The sequence below is a fragment of the Mesoplodon densirostris genome, chromosome 5, assembly GCF_025265405.1.
Source record: "Mesoplodon densirostris isolate mMesDen1 chromosome 5, mMesDen1 primary haplotype, whole genome shotgun sequence".
Classification (NCBI taxonomy): domain Eukaryota; kingdom Metazoa; phylum Chordata; class Mammalia; order Artiodactyla; family Ziphiidae; genus Mesoplodon; species Mesoplodon densirostris.
Window position 1 is genome coordinate 130,379,475 of NC_082665.1, and position 16,636 is coordinate 130,396,110.

The 16,636-nt window shown below is 43.3% G+C and overlaps 1 protein-coding gene across 6 annotated transcripts in view; it reads right to left on the reverse strand.

Moving 5' to 3' along the window:
- THRB (thyroid hormone receptor beta) overlaps positions 1–16,636 on the reverse strand; it is a 387,212-nt gene that overhangs the window by 27,354 nt on the left and 343,222 nt on the right. For all 6 annotated transcript variants that reach the window (XM_060099500.1, XM_060099502.1, XM_060099499.1 and 3 more), the window contains one exon: positions 3,945–4,045. In XM_060099500.1, the coding sequence (XP_059955483.1) occupies positions 3,945–4,045 (101 nt within the window). The remainder of the gene's footprint in view (positions 1–3,944; positions 4,046–16,636) is intronic.

Below are 16,636 nucleotides of genomic sequence, written 5' to 3' on the forward strand. Positions count from 1 at the left end.
TGGAACTCGGCCTGGAACCCAGGAGTTGGCTTACATGATATAGATTGAGTCCAATTTTACTGTATTATTTAAATGTTTTAGACGAACGTTATTATAAACAGTCCCCTCTCACCCACCCCTCAAAATAACCACATCGTTTTATGGTTTAGTAGAATAGCAAGGCACAACAAATTTTGAAGGATGTTGTCCACTAAACCTTAAAGGGACCTCCAACTTTGTTGCATAAATTGGACGGAAATGCCAGGTCATCTAGGCTAACCCAAATTGTAATTATCCTGTCTAACTTGCCCTGGCTTTATGTACTTATGCCACTTGCATATTCCTCACTCAGACACAGGAGCTCTTCCTTGTAATGAAAAGGTCCAAGGTAGGATTTTCTACTGGGCATAGCAGAATAAAGTAGAAAAATGAGAGCAGTAACTGAAACTCATGAGTTTGGTTTCGGGGCATGTTTGCAAACCCCTGATATTACTATTGCTCAATTCCTAACAGAAGAACTGTCATATTATATTCGGCTTTGCATCCTTAAACACTGAGTCCATTAGTCTGAATGACGTCGATGAACTGTCCTAAGATTCCCTAAAGCATACACAGGGCAGCTGCTGACATGTGTTTCCCGGGTGTTCAAGGTGGGCGGTCCTGCCAAAGCTTGGATGTCAGGGTCTGCACAGAACGAAAAACAAGCTGCCCCCTCTCCTCTACCCCATCGCCCTCCCTCCAATCCACCCTTCAAGGGTTACACTTGCTTGAAAGACAGAAGAAATCAGAGATTCTAGCAAGGAGACATACATCACAGACAGGGAGGAGGGAGGACTGTCTAGCATCCTCTTTCTGGAGGGTGCAAAGTGACCTAAGTCCGGGGCCTCCAGTGAGCATGCTGACTGCTGCTCTGAAGATGGGAAATCGTTACTGTGATGTTGGGAGACCTTTTCTCCCCCATCTGCTCACGCTGGCTTGTGTTCTGGGTGGTGGGAGCCTACTGGGGAGTAAGACAACAGGAAGGTGGGAACAGGTGATATACCAGATGCAGAGGTAACGTTCATTTCTCCAAAAAGGCTACTCTGAGCTTTTACAAGGGATGAATGAACTAACTTATACTTGGCTTGTTTGGAAAAAATGTTGCGGTAGCAGGCTTTGCTGTTCATAGTGTCATCTTTTCTGTGGCTTATCTTGCTGACTCTTCTCGGACACTTCATGGACCAAATCCCTTTTAAGATGTTGGCCTTCCCTAAGCTATGCTAAAAGCATATTTTCCCACATGAAGGGACCACTTTATCTGAGTAAATGTTAAAGATGGTAGGTCCCTTAATTTTAAAAAGGGACAAAAATTAATTTTTGGATGTGAACTTGGATAGAAAATACTTAACAGAATCTACTTATAAAAAGCTCTTTTTAGCAGTGAGCTGACAAAAGAGATGTCCCAGGGACTGAATAAGAACATATCTTTCATTGATGATTTGTGGGTGAGCGGAGGTTTTGCTTTATAAATCGACATCAGACTCGTTTCTCTGCATTTTGAGAAGAACTGGATCCATTCCTTAGTGGTCCTAATCAGTGCTACAAGGAACTGTCACCCTCCTAGTTCAATATTCGGGCCGCTGTTAAAAAAGCTTAGAGTCTCTCTTTAAAAAGTGATTTACTTGGAGCAGTATCAACATTCTTTCTACAAAAGATGCATGATAGCTGGCCCATCACAACAGACGAAACATCTCCAAAAGATTTCCACTGTCTTCAGGGCAGAAACAGGCAAAAAAGATTCTCCCTCTACACACTACGAGTATGGGGTAGAAATACTTGCAAATTACAGGCTTGAGTAAACAAGATGTGAAGTGCAATTTTTTTCATCTTTGGCCATTTTTCAAAACTGTGTTTCATTTGACCACCTCTTTTGTCTTTTTCCAAGACACTGTCCTTACATTAAATGATCTGTGTAACTTCCTTAGGAAGGCTTTCTGATTTTATGATTGGGGCTATCCTGGAAACAGAATTCTGACCCGAGACAAAGGCACCAGGGCTGAGAAATCTAGCTTTCTGCTACATGATTGATTCTTTTAAGTAAACCTCAGTTGAATCAGCCCCCAAACATCCTCTGATCTTAGGAGAAGAGGATAGTGGATTTCTTGATCATCATGAAGACATACGTGAGTCAGAGACACGTATTAATAGGTTAATAGGCTTGGTTCTCCTTTGTTTAAGTCAATCACTAATGATCATTAAGTCCTCTGTAAGGCACATTTGGTCTTTAGAGTCACTTTGGGAGTTGAGTAATAAATGGAATTATCATTAGAGTCTCCCCCATAATTCAAAATTTGTCATTAAAAACTGATTTGAGAGAATCTCAATGCTGCCTAATCAGGTAGGTAAAAGCCTTATGAATTGGGGCTAATTTAGAAAAAAGACCCATTTGAATTAGTGAGCTTTTGGAATGAGAGAAAGTATCTAAACTCATGCAGTTTTATTACTTTCAAAGCAAGCCATAGAATTGGGCTTTCAAGAGACAGTCTGCAAGTGTCCCAGTTAATAAACAGCTGCAACTTATTTGTAATTAATTCCATTAAACTCCTTAAGACATTATTTCCACAGATGTAATAGCAACCTTTAGCTCAGTCTTTGTTAAAAGGTGCAAATTCTATATCAAAGGGGCCTGGATGAATGAGAACATATTACATCAATCACATTCCAAAGTAAGTCTTGCCTTGAGATCTTAAAAATGACCTCTTTTCAATGGATAGATCATCTCAACACATCAGTAGGCTACATGTTTCCTAATTTCGTGCACAAAAAGTAGGGAGTTTGCAGGGAAAATCTTCCACCAGGGAAATGAGACAGGTTAGTATGAAACCGACCTAACGTGTTGATTTTGGTGGTTTAGGGTCAAAGGTTAGGAGAAAAGAGGGTAGCAGGAAGGAGGAAAGGAGAGGAGGGAGTGAGGTGGGTGAGGAAGGGGAAAGACGGACTTGTTTTATAAACATTAATACGATTTTTGCTCTAGGGTTCATATCTTCTGATAATTTAGTTTAAAATATAGAAGGTAAATAAAACATTCAACAAAATATTAAAGCCTTTCTCTGACTTACTACCTCCTTTATAAAGCATTAGCTGAACACACTGGGTTCAGCTTTGTTTACCTTTACAGTGGACTTTATTTTCTAGGCTAGGCTGTTGGACCAAAACGTGTTTGCCAGAAACTCATCTTCACTTTGATAATGAAAATGTAAGGAGGCAAATTCAGGTTCAATTTCGGGAGGTAAACTGACTGTTGATCACTGGTGCCTTCTTGTCAAGTGTCTCCTGAAGATGGGTCTGGAGAGCGTGTAATTAGCTGATGGACGACCAGAATTTACTTACTGCAGGCTGTGCCATAAGCCAGTTTGGATAATTTCAGAATATAATTGAATCTAAGTAGCCTCAAAGATATTCCCTAATGGAACCCTTAAAAGTGAGCAAATTCTCTCAGATTCACATGGCAAAGAGCTTGTGGTTGGAGTGAACTCTGTCTCCTTAAAACAGTGGAGATAAAACAGGAGGAGAATTTTCTACATGTTGTTACTATAGTATAGGTATCAATACACTTGCACAATAAAGTTTTAAAACAAGAAAAAAAACAGGAGGAGAAATGGTTATTTCATGGGACGATAGCATGTTATAAAATATCTATGCATTTTTAAACTCAAAGGGAGGCTTTTATTAATTTCTTTACATTTTATCAATTTTCTCCCTGTCTAAAACAGCAGACCTCACACTGTCACAAAATTTCATCTAGTTATTTTTGATTTGGGAAAAAAATAAATTCAGTTCTTGAATACACCCCCCCAAAATGAAGAGGATGAACACAGGCCATGAATGTCGGGATTTGGCTCTAACAGGAACTTAAACTTCATGTTGCATTCTGGAGGACTCCTGGGAGGGGCTGGATCGGGGCTCACTGGCCCCAGGGCAGTTACCTTGCAGCCTTCACACGTGATGCAGCGGTAGTGGTAGCCGGTGGCTTTGTCACCACACACAACACATAGCTCGTCCTTGTCTAAGTAACTGGGGATGTAGCCTGTGAAGAAGGAAAGAAGGAACGCGTGAGAAAACAATATCATGTTAAAGACACATCATAGCCTGGAGGAGGAAGGTGGACGAGGAGGCAGGGCTGACTTGTTTTGTACGTTTTGATACAATTTTTGCTTTACAGTTTACATCTTGTGATCATTTAGTTTTAAATATACAGGGTAAGGAAAACATTGAACAAGAAAACATTTTAAAAAGTGACCTAATACGTTTTCTCAGTATCTTATATTTCCCTAGGACCTCAGTTCACATTTACAGAGTTAACATTAGGCCCAGGATTTCGGAATGCCTTAGAAACAGGTGTGCTCACTCTTGCTGTGCAAGTGGGAACAGGCCCGGAGGCTCTTGCAGCCAATGGATGTGGCAGAGAGGCCGGGATTTTAAAAAAAAATTTATTTATAAGTGGATTTATCATTTTTGTTATACATAACATTATGGGTAATTATTAAAAAGAAAATAAAAGATCTTTCAAGAGCAACCTGTTCTTTGCTCCTGAAAGGATTTGTACCCGTTTTCACACCCCAATCACTAACTTAGATTACTGAACTGGGGAAACAGTTTCTTTTCTTCTTCCTAACACTGTAATACAATAGATTCCTGATTAGACCTGAGAATCACCCTGTTTAAAATTATTGAATCTTAGAATCAACTGTTTAAAAATACTGAATCTGAGAGACCAATCCCCGGAGAATCTTATTTCAATGGCTTTAGGGTGTGGAAACATAGGCATTGAATTTCCTAAAAGCTCTCTGGGTGATTCTGATGTACATCTAGAATTGAGAATCCCTGGGCCTGGGCTTATATGGAGAGATCCAGAGAGGCTGGGATTGGAGACACTTGGGGTGCTCTGCATAACACAGCCTCTTTCGAAAGGCTTATTTCTGAACTTGTTCTTAGGGGATTTGATCCACTTTGGAACCAAGGCAGCATGCAATAAATTCAGAAAAGTTTATAGCTGGAAAGGTCCTGGGAGAGCAGGTAGTTTTGAGGTGAACAGGCCTTCAGAGGTTTGGCCTTCCTCAGGCTCACACTAGAAATTAACAGCAGAGACTAAAATCCAGATCTCCTGATTTCCAGCCCTCCAGTATAAGTTATGTTGGTCTTTTTCTAAAAATAGACAGTTAACTTCAGGTAGAATGAATAAGGCCATCTAAAAAAAAAGGATTCTGCAAACTTCTGATATTATGATAGCACAACCAAACAACACTGGCAGTTCCTCAAAAGGTTAAACACAAAGTGACATATAACCCAGCAATTCCACTCTGAGGTATATGCCCAAGAGAACTGAAAACATGTATGCATACAAAAACTCATACATGAAGGTTCAAAGCAGCATAATTCATAAAATTCAAGATGTAGAAACAACTGAAATGTCCATCAAATCATGAATGGATAAACAAAATATGGTATATCTGTACAATGGAGTATTATTCAGCCAGGAAAAGGAAAGAAGTACTGTTACGTGGTACAACAAGGATGAACCTTGAAAACATGCAGTGAAAGAAGCTAGATACTTCCACTTGTGGGAAATATCTAGAATAGGCACATTCCTAGAGACAGAAATTAGATTAGTGGTTGCCAAGGCCTGGAGGGAGGGGAAAATGGGGGATGACCACTAAAGGGTACAAAGTTTCTTTTCAAGGTAATGAAAATGTTCTGGAATTTCATAGTGCTGAAGGTTGTACAACGCTGTGAATATATTGAAAACCACTGAGTGAAAAACCATTGCTTTGAATGAACATATTTTGTACATTTTAAATGTGTGGATTTTATAGTATGTGAAATATCTCTCCATAAAGCTCTTATTAAAAATCAAAGAGGGCTTCCCTGGCGGCGCAGTGGTTGAGAGTCCGCCTGCCGATGCAGGGGACACGGGTTCGTGCCCTGGTCCGGGAAGATCCCACATGCCGCAGAGCGGCTGGGCCCGTGAGCCATGGCCGCTGAGCCTGCGCGTCCGGAGCCTGTGCTCCACAACGGGAGAGGCCACAACAGTGAGAGGCCTGCGTACCGGGAAAAAAAAAAAAATCAAAGAAACGAGGGGATAAAAGAGGATGGTTCCGTTTGATAAACATATATATGGGGGTGCTATGTGCCAGGCAACAACATGCCAAGGATCTAAAGATGACTAAGTCTTAATTCCTGGGGCAGCTCTCAGTGTTTTGGGGGAAATAGACAATAACAGATCATCTACATATAATGAGGTCAGTACTGGGACAGGGCAGTGTCCAAATCACAAGGGGGAAAGTCTCTGAGATGCCTTCCTGCCCATCCCCGGCCCGAGTCCAGGTTGGGTGCTCCCATTTCTCCTTGTGCTGCCCCAGTGGCAGCCCTTTTCTACTGCTGTGGCCTCTCCCGTTGCGGAGCACAGGCTCCGGACGCGCAGGCCCAGCGGCCACGGCTCACGGGCCCAGCCGCTCCGCGGCTTGTGAGATCTTCCCAGACCGGGTCACGAACCCATGTCCCCTGCATCAGCAGGCAGACTCTCAACCACTGCGCCACCAGGGAAGCCCGGCAGCCCTTTTCTTATCTGCATCTTAACAACCTGTGAACTTTTTCCTCCCTTTAGACCATGATCTCTGGTTCACTGTAGGCTTTACAGTTCCAGCTAGATGGCAGGGATCGTATCGTTCACGCTGAAACCCCAGTGTTTGACACCTGCTTCCTCTGATGGATGGCATCACAGTTTCTCGAGATCGCTGCTGTCAGCCAGTGGTGAAGAGCGCAAGGGAAGAGGCTTACATCTGGACCGTGCAGACAGGCAGGTTGAAGTCTGGAGGTGTGCCTGAGAAGGCTGAGGAGCTCGGCAAGGGTTTCTGAGAGAGGTGGCTATGCAGACACAGGAGCCCAAACTTCCAGCCTCATGAAAACTGCCTTAGAAAGTTTGAACTTTGGTAAAAAAAAAACAAAAACAAAAAACAAAATTCCACTCAGATTAACACTAAGACATCCAGATTCAAGCTCATCTAAGACTTAGTGATCTGGGGACACGCATGCTCACCAATCAACTAGATTTGGTCCTGCTTTCTCTGATGGCTCTCATCACTGGTTTTACTAGAGTGACACGGGGCTAAGGACAGCTTAAGGGAGATGCCATGCTCCCACAGCAGAGAAATGAAAATCACTACGTCCAGGCCAGTTTGGTGGAGGTGCCATCACCAAAAGGGGAGATTTGAAGTCTGAATTTTATACACCTTGCTCAGCTGTCTCCTTTGGTCTATAAAAACCACTATTCATTACACTCAAAAAGAGTCTTTGCTTGCTGGTTAGGTCTCCTCTTTATGTGATCATAAACCCCAGATCCCAAGCTGGTATGCCACTGTCTGCTAGGTAACTGATGGTGCTCAAATTTAAGGAGAAATACTAATAAAATCTACAGGAAAACTCACGAGGCATTGATTTATTCCAAATACAGTTTTGGGAATAAAGAAACCCATAAAAAGAAACAACATAAAAATTCCAACAGGGCTATGTGTCTAGAGAACTAACTAGTTATCAAGTGTGTAGAATTGGGGGGAGAGTCATAGTGAAAATGGTCAGAAATACTCTGGACTTAACTAACATTTTCCAGTGGTCAGTCTTTAGGAATCAAAAACAATGCGTATATTAGTTCCTTATAAAGTCCAGAGTTTTTAAATAAAAAATTACATGAGTAATACAATTCATTGTAGAAAAACTGAAAGACATAAATTAGCAAAAAACAGACTAACCTATCAACTTTCTACCACAGAGATAACCACTGTAGCATTTTGGTTTCTACATCGTAGATTAGTATGTTTGACTGTGTGTGCACATATGCTCGTGTGTGCATTGAAACACATTACTCATAAAACACAAAGTAACTTTTATTTTTGATTTATTTTTTAATTAAAAACTTTTTTAATTTTTTGGCTGCGCCACGTGGCCTGTGGTATCTTAGTTCCCCCACCAGGGATCGAACCCGTGCCCCCTGATTTGGAAGTGCGGAGCCTTAACCACTGGACCACCAGGGAAGTCCCACAGAGTAACTTAAATAACAAAGTAAACCAATGATTAAAGCATGCAACTGCTGTTAAAGGCAGATGGAATATACATATCCATGTTGTCAGGAAACTACATTTTTTTTTTTTTTTTTTGCGGTATGCGGGCCTCTCACTGTTGTGGCCTCCCCCGTTGCGGAGCACAGGCTCCGGACGCGCAGGCTCCGGACGCGCAGGCTCAGCGGCCATGGCTCACGGGCCCAGCCGCTCCGCGGCATATGGGATCCTCCCAGACCGGGGCACGAACCCGTATCCCCTGCATCGGCAGGCGGACTCTCAACCACTTGCGCCACCAGGGAGGCCCCAGGAAACTACATGTTTTGAAATTAAATTTTCTTATTGAAGTATAGTTGCTGTACAATATTATATAAATTACAGGTGTACAATATAGTGATTCACAATTTTTAAATGTTATACTCCATTTATAGTCATAAAATATTGGCTATATTCCCCATGCTGTACAGTATATCCTTGTAACTTATTTTATACCTAATAGTTTGTTCCTCTTACTCCCCGACCTCCATCGTGCCCCTCCCCCTTCCCTCTCCCCACTGGTAACCACTAGTTTGTTCTCTATATCTGTGAGTCTGCTTCTTTTTTGTTATATTCACTACTTTGTTGTATTTTTTAGATTCCACATGTAAGTGATCTCATACAATTTTTGTCTTTCTCTGTCTGACTTATTTCACTTAGCATAATGCCCTCCAAGTCCATCCACGTTGTTACAAATGGCAAATTTTCATTCTTTTTTATGGCTGAGTAGTAATCCATTGTATATATGTACCACATCTTCTTCACCCATTCATCTGTTGATGGACACTTAGGTTGCTTCCATGTCTTGGCTATTGCAAATAATGCTGCAATGAACATTGTGGTGCATGAATCTTTTCGAATTAGTGTTTTTGTTTTATTCTGGTATATATCCAGGAGTGGAATTGATGGGTCATATGGTAGCTCTACTTTTAGTTTTTTAAAGGGATCTCCATACTGTTCTCCATAATGGTTGTACCAATTTACATTCCCACCAGCAGTGTAGAAATGTTCTCTTTTCTCTGCATCCTCACCAGCATTTGTTATTTGTGTTCTTTTTCATGATGGGCATTCTGATAGATGTGAGGATATCTTCTTGTGGTTTTGATTTGCATTTCCCCGATGATTAGTGATGTTCAGCATCTTTTCACGTGCCTGTTCACCATCTGCATAGGAAAGCTACATCTTGATCTCTTACACCTAGAGGTTATATACAGTTGAGCAGAGTAAAGACTTTTGAGTCCTTGGTATCAGGTGCAGATAGCAGAGAGAAGGGAGAGAGAACTGCAGGTCTTTTCCTTCTAATCTCATGTTTGAGAACAAACTGTACTGCAGTTGGACACTGTGTTGCTTGAGGGACATGCCTTGGGAGGGCCGGAGAATATCCACTAGAGTTAGGAAGAAGCAGGGCCCTTGCCATCTCTCCCCCTACCTCACCACTACCAGCCTGCTTTACTCTTTGGTGTTGGCAGTAGGACACTGAAGTTTTCTCTTCTCTGTAGCTCAACAATTTATGTAGATGGTTGAACTGTTTGGCCTTTAAAGTTCCTGTGAACCCTGGAATCCAGTGATAATTCAATGTAAGAGTGGAATGGGCTCCTTCTGTTTTCTTTTCTTTTAATATAAATTTATTTATTTATTATTTGTTTTTGTCTGCATTGGGTCTTCATTGCTGCACGTGGGCTTTCTCTGGTTGTGGTAGGCAGGGCTACACTGTTGCAGTGCGTGGGCTTCTCATTGTGGTGGCTTCTCTTGTTGCAGAGCACAGGCTCTAGGTGCACAGGCTTCAGTAGTTGTGGCACAGAGGCTTAGTTGCTCTGCAGCATGTGGGATCTTCCCAGACCAGGGCTCGAACCCTTGTCTCCTGCGTTGGCAGGCGGATTCTTAACCACTGAGCCACCAGGGAAGTCCCTCCTTCTGTTTTCTGACTGCTAGTCTGAAGGGTGGTTTGCTTTGTTCTCTTATTTCTCCTACATTATTTTCTTGGTGGGTGGATGAATAGGTGATTAACTATGTCTTTAGTTAAGTCATCAAAACGTCTACAGAAACATCTACTTAAGTTGGTAGCAGTTGCTTATGCGATCTCACTAGTGCACCCCACCCATCTCTTTCTTTTCTCTAAAATATTAACTCAGAAGCATCTTATTTACCCAAAACAGTCACCACAAGCAATGATACCTCAATCATTATACCCAAATCCATTATCCATCATTAAATAACTGTCACCAGCAAGTAAAATCCCACACATAGTGAATAGGTCGGTGGGGATTACAGGTAGGTTACAGAATGTACTTGACCACATCACATGGTAACCAGTTCTCCTAGAGAACTTAACCACTGCTTGCTCTTCTGTCTCAGGGTCTCCATCCTTTTGCTTTTTCATGCTCCCCAAATGAGTCACATGCTGGCCAATACGCCCAGCCAAGGAAAATGCATGCTACCAGGAGTGCACACTCATTGAATGTCAGTATTGTGTTCTGCCTGGAAACAAATATGAGAAGCACATCCTGGAGGCCTGGCTGCTCACCTGAGAATTGCAACTGCGAGCTGTCCCAGGTGACTGTTGAAGAAGCGTGGTTAATCATGCCCGAAAACAGGTAAGGCCCATGACTATATGTGATAGTGCAAGGATGATGTATTTTGCCCAGCTTTTATATTCTCAGATGCGTTATTTCTTAGACTAATAAACCATGCTGACACTTTATCAAGCCTATTATTATGAAAGCAAACTCCATCTGTTTGTTCAACAAAGGACTTGGAGATGTTTTTAGTGGACACTTGGAAATGTCTGATTAATTGCTAAGTATTACCCTGCATGTAAAATAGGTTGACGTGATAAAAAATTACTGACATTATTTTTTTACCTTTTTTGCTAGGAGCTTGATCAAGACCTAATTCACATACCATACAATTCAATGGCTTTTAATATATTCACAGAGTTGTGAAATCATCACCACAATCAATTTTAGAATATTTTCATCATCCCCCTAAGAAACCTTGTACCTTTAGAAGTCGCTCCCTAGCCCTCCCATCTCCTCCAGCTGCTCTGCCCTAAGCAACCACTAATCTATTTTCTGTTTCTACAGATTTGCCTATTCTCGACATTTCATACAAATGGAATGGTACAATATGTATTCTTTTGTGACTGGCTTTTCACTAGGCACAATGTTTTCAAGGTTTATTCGTGTCATCGGTAACAGTAATTTAAAAAAATTTGATCCGCAGAGAGACTTGGTATGTGGAAGGAAAGTTGTGTGCATTTGCGCTAGAAATCATGCAACAGGGAGCAAGCTTGGCTTCTTGGTTGGCACTGAATGCAATTCACGTGGTTTCCCACGAATGGGTAAAATCAGAAGGCTGGCTAGTTTAACTCTTTTGAATGAATTATAACAGCATCTCAGGTCCTAGGAAACACTGGGCCATCCCTTGTCACGCTGGCAGACACACAGGCCTTAGGAATAGAACATAAGGCAGATCTTGGTGGCAGGTGTAAAGGAGACGGAGCTGCCTAGGCAGGTCAGTCCAGCAGAAGTGGAGAGGAGCTGGGCTCAGAGACCATTTCCAACCTGGCTAATCTTTCCTTCTGTGTCAGACCACTTGCCTAGCACAACCAGTCCTGGCATCTAAAAGGAGCAGTGGTTTTTATTGGTGGTAGGGAATCCTTTGGGCAGTTCAGAAAGGTACTGATTCATGGTGAAGTTAGTGCTAAGGACCCTGAGTGGTTTGGGTCAGGCTATCAGATGAGAATATATTTTCACACCCTGAAGGAAGCTAAACCATGAGCAAGTTTAGTTTTTTTTTTCCAATTTTTTTTAACATCTTTATTGGAGTATAATTGCTTTACAGTGGTGTGTTAGTTTCTGCTTTATAACAAAGTGAATCAGTTGTACATATACATATGTTCCCGTATCTCTTCCCTCTTGCATCTCCCCTTTTTTCCAATTTTCATGGAACTTCTTCAAATCATCCCACAGCTCAGGCCCTTCTGATTTAAGTTTTTTTCCCCACTGGCACCTTCTTCCTGATGTCATTTCTTTATATAGTTAAAAAATCTTGAACAGTTCATTGCTTAGCTTTTTCCTAAGATACTAATCCTGACTCTTTTTACATTTAATTCTTGGTACTAGATAACGTTTTGCATCACATTAATATTTAACCCTCTGATAAACACTATATCCATCCATCGATCCATCCATCTCCATCCATCCATTTGTCTGTCCATAGATGTGTCCATCTGTCCATCCATCCATCCATCCACCCATCCATCTATCCATCCATTTACTTAACAACCATGTATGGCCCAGTGTGTACAAAATGGGGTTCAAACTTGAAGCAGCATTAAATTTAAAGGTGTTCTTGCATTGCTGTCTTCAAATTCCCAGCAGAGCTACCCAGAGGCTCCCATTCATGAAATCTTTCTTCAGAACAGCATTGTCTCTCCGCTCTCCCCGCATGGCATCACTGAGCATCTTTGCTCTATACCTTGCCCTCTGGCTGGCTGAGGGGTGAAGATACCCGAGTTCCAAGTCTTCAAAGTCTAGAGCTCTGTGAGGTGTGGGCAGGGGAGGGAAAGGGAAGCAGAAGGAGGACCAGGTCAGAGTTGTTAATCCAGAAAAGGGGAGAGGACATGATGACAAAGCACTCTGGATTTCCTTCGTCTTGGAAGTCTTAGGGCAGAAAAGGGGGGCAAAGCAAGTTTTACATTATTTCTTCTGACTCAAGAATTCCTGAGACTAAAATATTTCATTTTTAGGGCTCACCTTGGGTATAATACAGTTTCACACACAAGAAGTCCCTAACGAACCTTCCTTCTCCCTGTCCCCATAGACTCCAACCCTCAGGACCTGACAAAACCTTTCAATCCACAATTAGAGCTAAAACCACTTGAAGATGCAAATCACTAAGATGGGGAAAAGATTGGTATAACTAGCCAGTCAAAATTTTAATCAAAAGGATACACACACTGGCCATCTGCAGTGTTTGGCTTTCAGAGTGTTTAAAAATCTCAGCCAATTTTTAAAACCAGGATTTCACATAAAATCCAGATTCCTTGCTTCGTGTGAAAAATGAGAAGATCTGGGAATATTGAGCCCAAATTCTCCCAGGGCAACAATCAATTGAACAGAGAAGGTCAGCCCACCTTCTAAGAATGAGAGAGACTTCCTAGTTCTCTGCAGTCAGCACCCCTCCCTAAGGTGTCCCAACTCTGAGGCCAAATGTCAGTTCCCATTTATGTTTATTCTTGCATCGCCTTTTGATAAGTAAAGACATATTTCACAGAATTTTTTATCTTTGTCAAAAGTGGGAAGACAAAAGTAATTCAAGAAAAGTGAAATGATGTATGTCTTTATGGAAGTGAAAAATCTTATCCTATGACATATAAACAATGTGTGTGATGGTTGAAAAATTTAAGTAGTCCTTACGGAACAACTGTGCCTCTGTTATTAATGTCAGCTCTCTGGTGCTTATAGTCATTGGAGTTTTGGAACTCTGGTACTGATGAGATCATTTCCTGTTTTATTTATTTATTATTTATTATTTTTATTTTTGACCATGCCACTCGGCTTGTGGGATCTTTTTTTTAAAACTTATTTAATTTAATTTATTTTATTTTATTTTTTGGCTGTGTTGGGTCTTTGTTGCTGTGCGCGGGCTTTTCTCCAGTTGTGGCAAGCGGGGGCCACTCGTTCATGTGGTGCACGGGCTTCTCATTGCGGTGGCCTCTCCCGCTGTGGAGAACGGGCTGTAGGTGCGCGGGCCTCAGTAGTTGTGCCTCGTGGGCTCTAGAGCGCAGGCTCAGTAGTTGTGGTGCACGGGCTTAGTTGCTCTGCGGCATGTAGGATCTTCCCAGACCAGGGCTTGAACCCGTGTCCCCTGCATTGGCAGGTGAATTCCCAACCACTGAGCTACCAGGGAAGCCCCAGCTTGTGGGATCTTAGTTCCCCGACCAAGGATTGAACCTGGGCCATGGCAGTGAAAGCACGGAGTCCTAACCACTGGACAGCCAGGGAATTCCCAATCAGTTCCTGTTTTCTAACCTGTTTAGGGTTAGAAAGCAGGACGGTAAAGTATATTAAAGAATGGGGAGGGACTTCCTTGGTGGCGCAGTGGTTAAGAATCCACCTGCCAACGCAGGGGACACGGGTTCGAGCCCTGGTCTGGGAAGATCCCACATGCCGCAGAGCAACTAAGCCCGTGGGCCACAACTACTGAGCCTGCGCTCTAGAGCCCGTGAGCCAAAACTACTGAGCCCGTATGCCAAAACTACTGAAGCCCTCATGCCTAGAGCCCATGTTCTGCAACAAGAGAAGCAACCGCAATGAGAAGCCCACACACCACAACTAGAGAAAGCCTGAGTGCAGCAACAAAGACCCAACGCAGACAAAAAAAAAAAAAAAAAGAATGGGGATGGGGGAGAGCAGACAGGGTCATCAGAAGCGGGCACCGTGGCTGCCTCTGATTTTGCTTTGAGAGTCAATTTATGGCATCAGGCTTACACAGAAGCATCCACAGTTATTTCATGGCCTGCATGTTTGAGAAAAACTGGGTGCCTTTTTAAAATCTGAATATCCATTCAGAATGAGACTCAAGGCCCTAGATCTAAAAATGTGGGCTACCAGCTCTTCAGCATGATGTCAGGAAGGGAAGGAGCAAATGGGTTTGTCATCAGGATGATGTCATTGTTGTTCTAAGCTGCACTGGGCTCCTGAAGACATCCCTGAAGTCGCGTAAATGTGCACTTCACAGAGTGGGAAGCACAGGAGGTTACCGCCTTTGTGTGCTTACGATCTAGACAGAGTTGACATGAACGAGCCTATAAGATGAAAAGCACCCGATCCAGACCATGGGAACCATCTCCAACACATATATGTAAGTAGCAATGTTGCAGGTATATATGTATATGTATGTTCAAGTGTACTCCATTTTGAAACGATTCAATGTACAAAGATCTAAACTCTTGAATTTGAAAGCCAAGGAGGGATTTTTCACATGACAGAAAGAACCTTTACAAAAGATCCTTTACGGGGCTTCCCTGGTGACGCAGTGGTTGAGAGTCCGCCTGCCGATGCAGGGGACACGGGTTCGTGTCCCGGTCCGGGAAAATCCCACATGCCACAGAGCGGCTGGGCCCGTGAGCCATGGCCGCTGAGCCTGCGTGTCCGGAGCCTGTGCTCTGCAACGGGAGAGGCCATAACAGGGAGAGGCCTGCGTACCGCCAAAAAAAAAAAAAAAGATCCTTTACTTCAGATGTTCTCTAAATATTAAGTGCTTTTAATGCAGTGGTTCTCAACTGAGGGTGATTTCGCCCCCCAAAGGGACACTTGGCAAAATCTCGAGACACTGTTGGTTGTCACAACTGGGTGAGGGGGCCCGGGATGCTGCTGAACATTCTACAAGGTGCAGTTCAGCCCCACGACAGAGAATATCTGGCCTCAAAAGTCATTCGTGCCAAGATGGAGAAACTCTGGTTGAATACACATTGTATATATTTTATTTTCCTCAAAAAGAAGTGATTTACACAAATGGTTCAGCACTATTATATTATGCAAGGGATACTTGTCTTTGAAGTCAGGGCTGGTCAGGAGTAGGGCTTTTGGAGAGAATAGGGTGCTGGTTAAATAGGAAAGCCTGATGAGCTGTGAGCTGAATCAGTGACCTGAAGTGATGCAGGCTGAGAAGGGCAGGGCGCACACTGGGGTGTGGCTGGGAAAAAAGTATCATTGGTTCAGGGACGGGGCGCAGTATGGCTGAGAGAGGAGACTGGCTGAGATTTCTGGAACAGAGTGTATGGGAGGAAGCATGAAACCAGAATCCAGACGGAACTCTCTGGGGCAGGGAAGAGGTGGTGGAGTTCGTGTTTGATCCAACAGGTCATGGAAAGGGTCTGAACGTTTGAGGGTGGGTTGAGAGGGCAGGGAGGAACTGCCACCGAGGGACCGGAAGCAGAGGGTCTGGGGGAGAAGAGGGGGGACCCGCAGAGAAGAGAACAGGATGGCATGGCGGGCAGTTTCTGCAGACAAGGAATGGGGGTGGGTGGAGTGACTGGTCACTCTGGGAGTCTCCTGGAGAATGGAGGAAATTCTCTAAAGCAGCCGGTAGAGAGGGCGCTGAGATGAGCCTGGTACCAAGGACAGCGCACGGAAGCACCGTGGTCATGAGGGTGTGGAAAAGGGAGAATGTAGAGCCTAAGCGAGCACTGGGTGGTATCAGGACAAGGAAGGGGGTCCTAAAAGCTGGCCCAGAGCAGATGGTAGAGCGGCTGGACCTCAGGCTGAATGCACCTGAATGCTGGGAGCTGAGAAAAAAGCTTTGAGTTTGTGGAAACGATTTTGTGGAGGGATGTGAGGTGGTGGACGAGAACCCCATATGCAGGAAATAAACAGCTCCAACATTCCTTCCCAAGCCTGCCGGCACCTGACTTCAGTTTCTCATAAGACCTTGGATTCTTGCTGTTAGCTTTCATCTCGAGGAGTGGCAGTGGATGCCCGAGGATGGGCATACAATGAAATCTCTGAAGGACATGCCTTGACAAG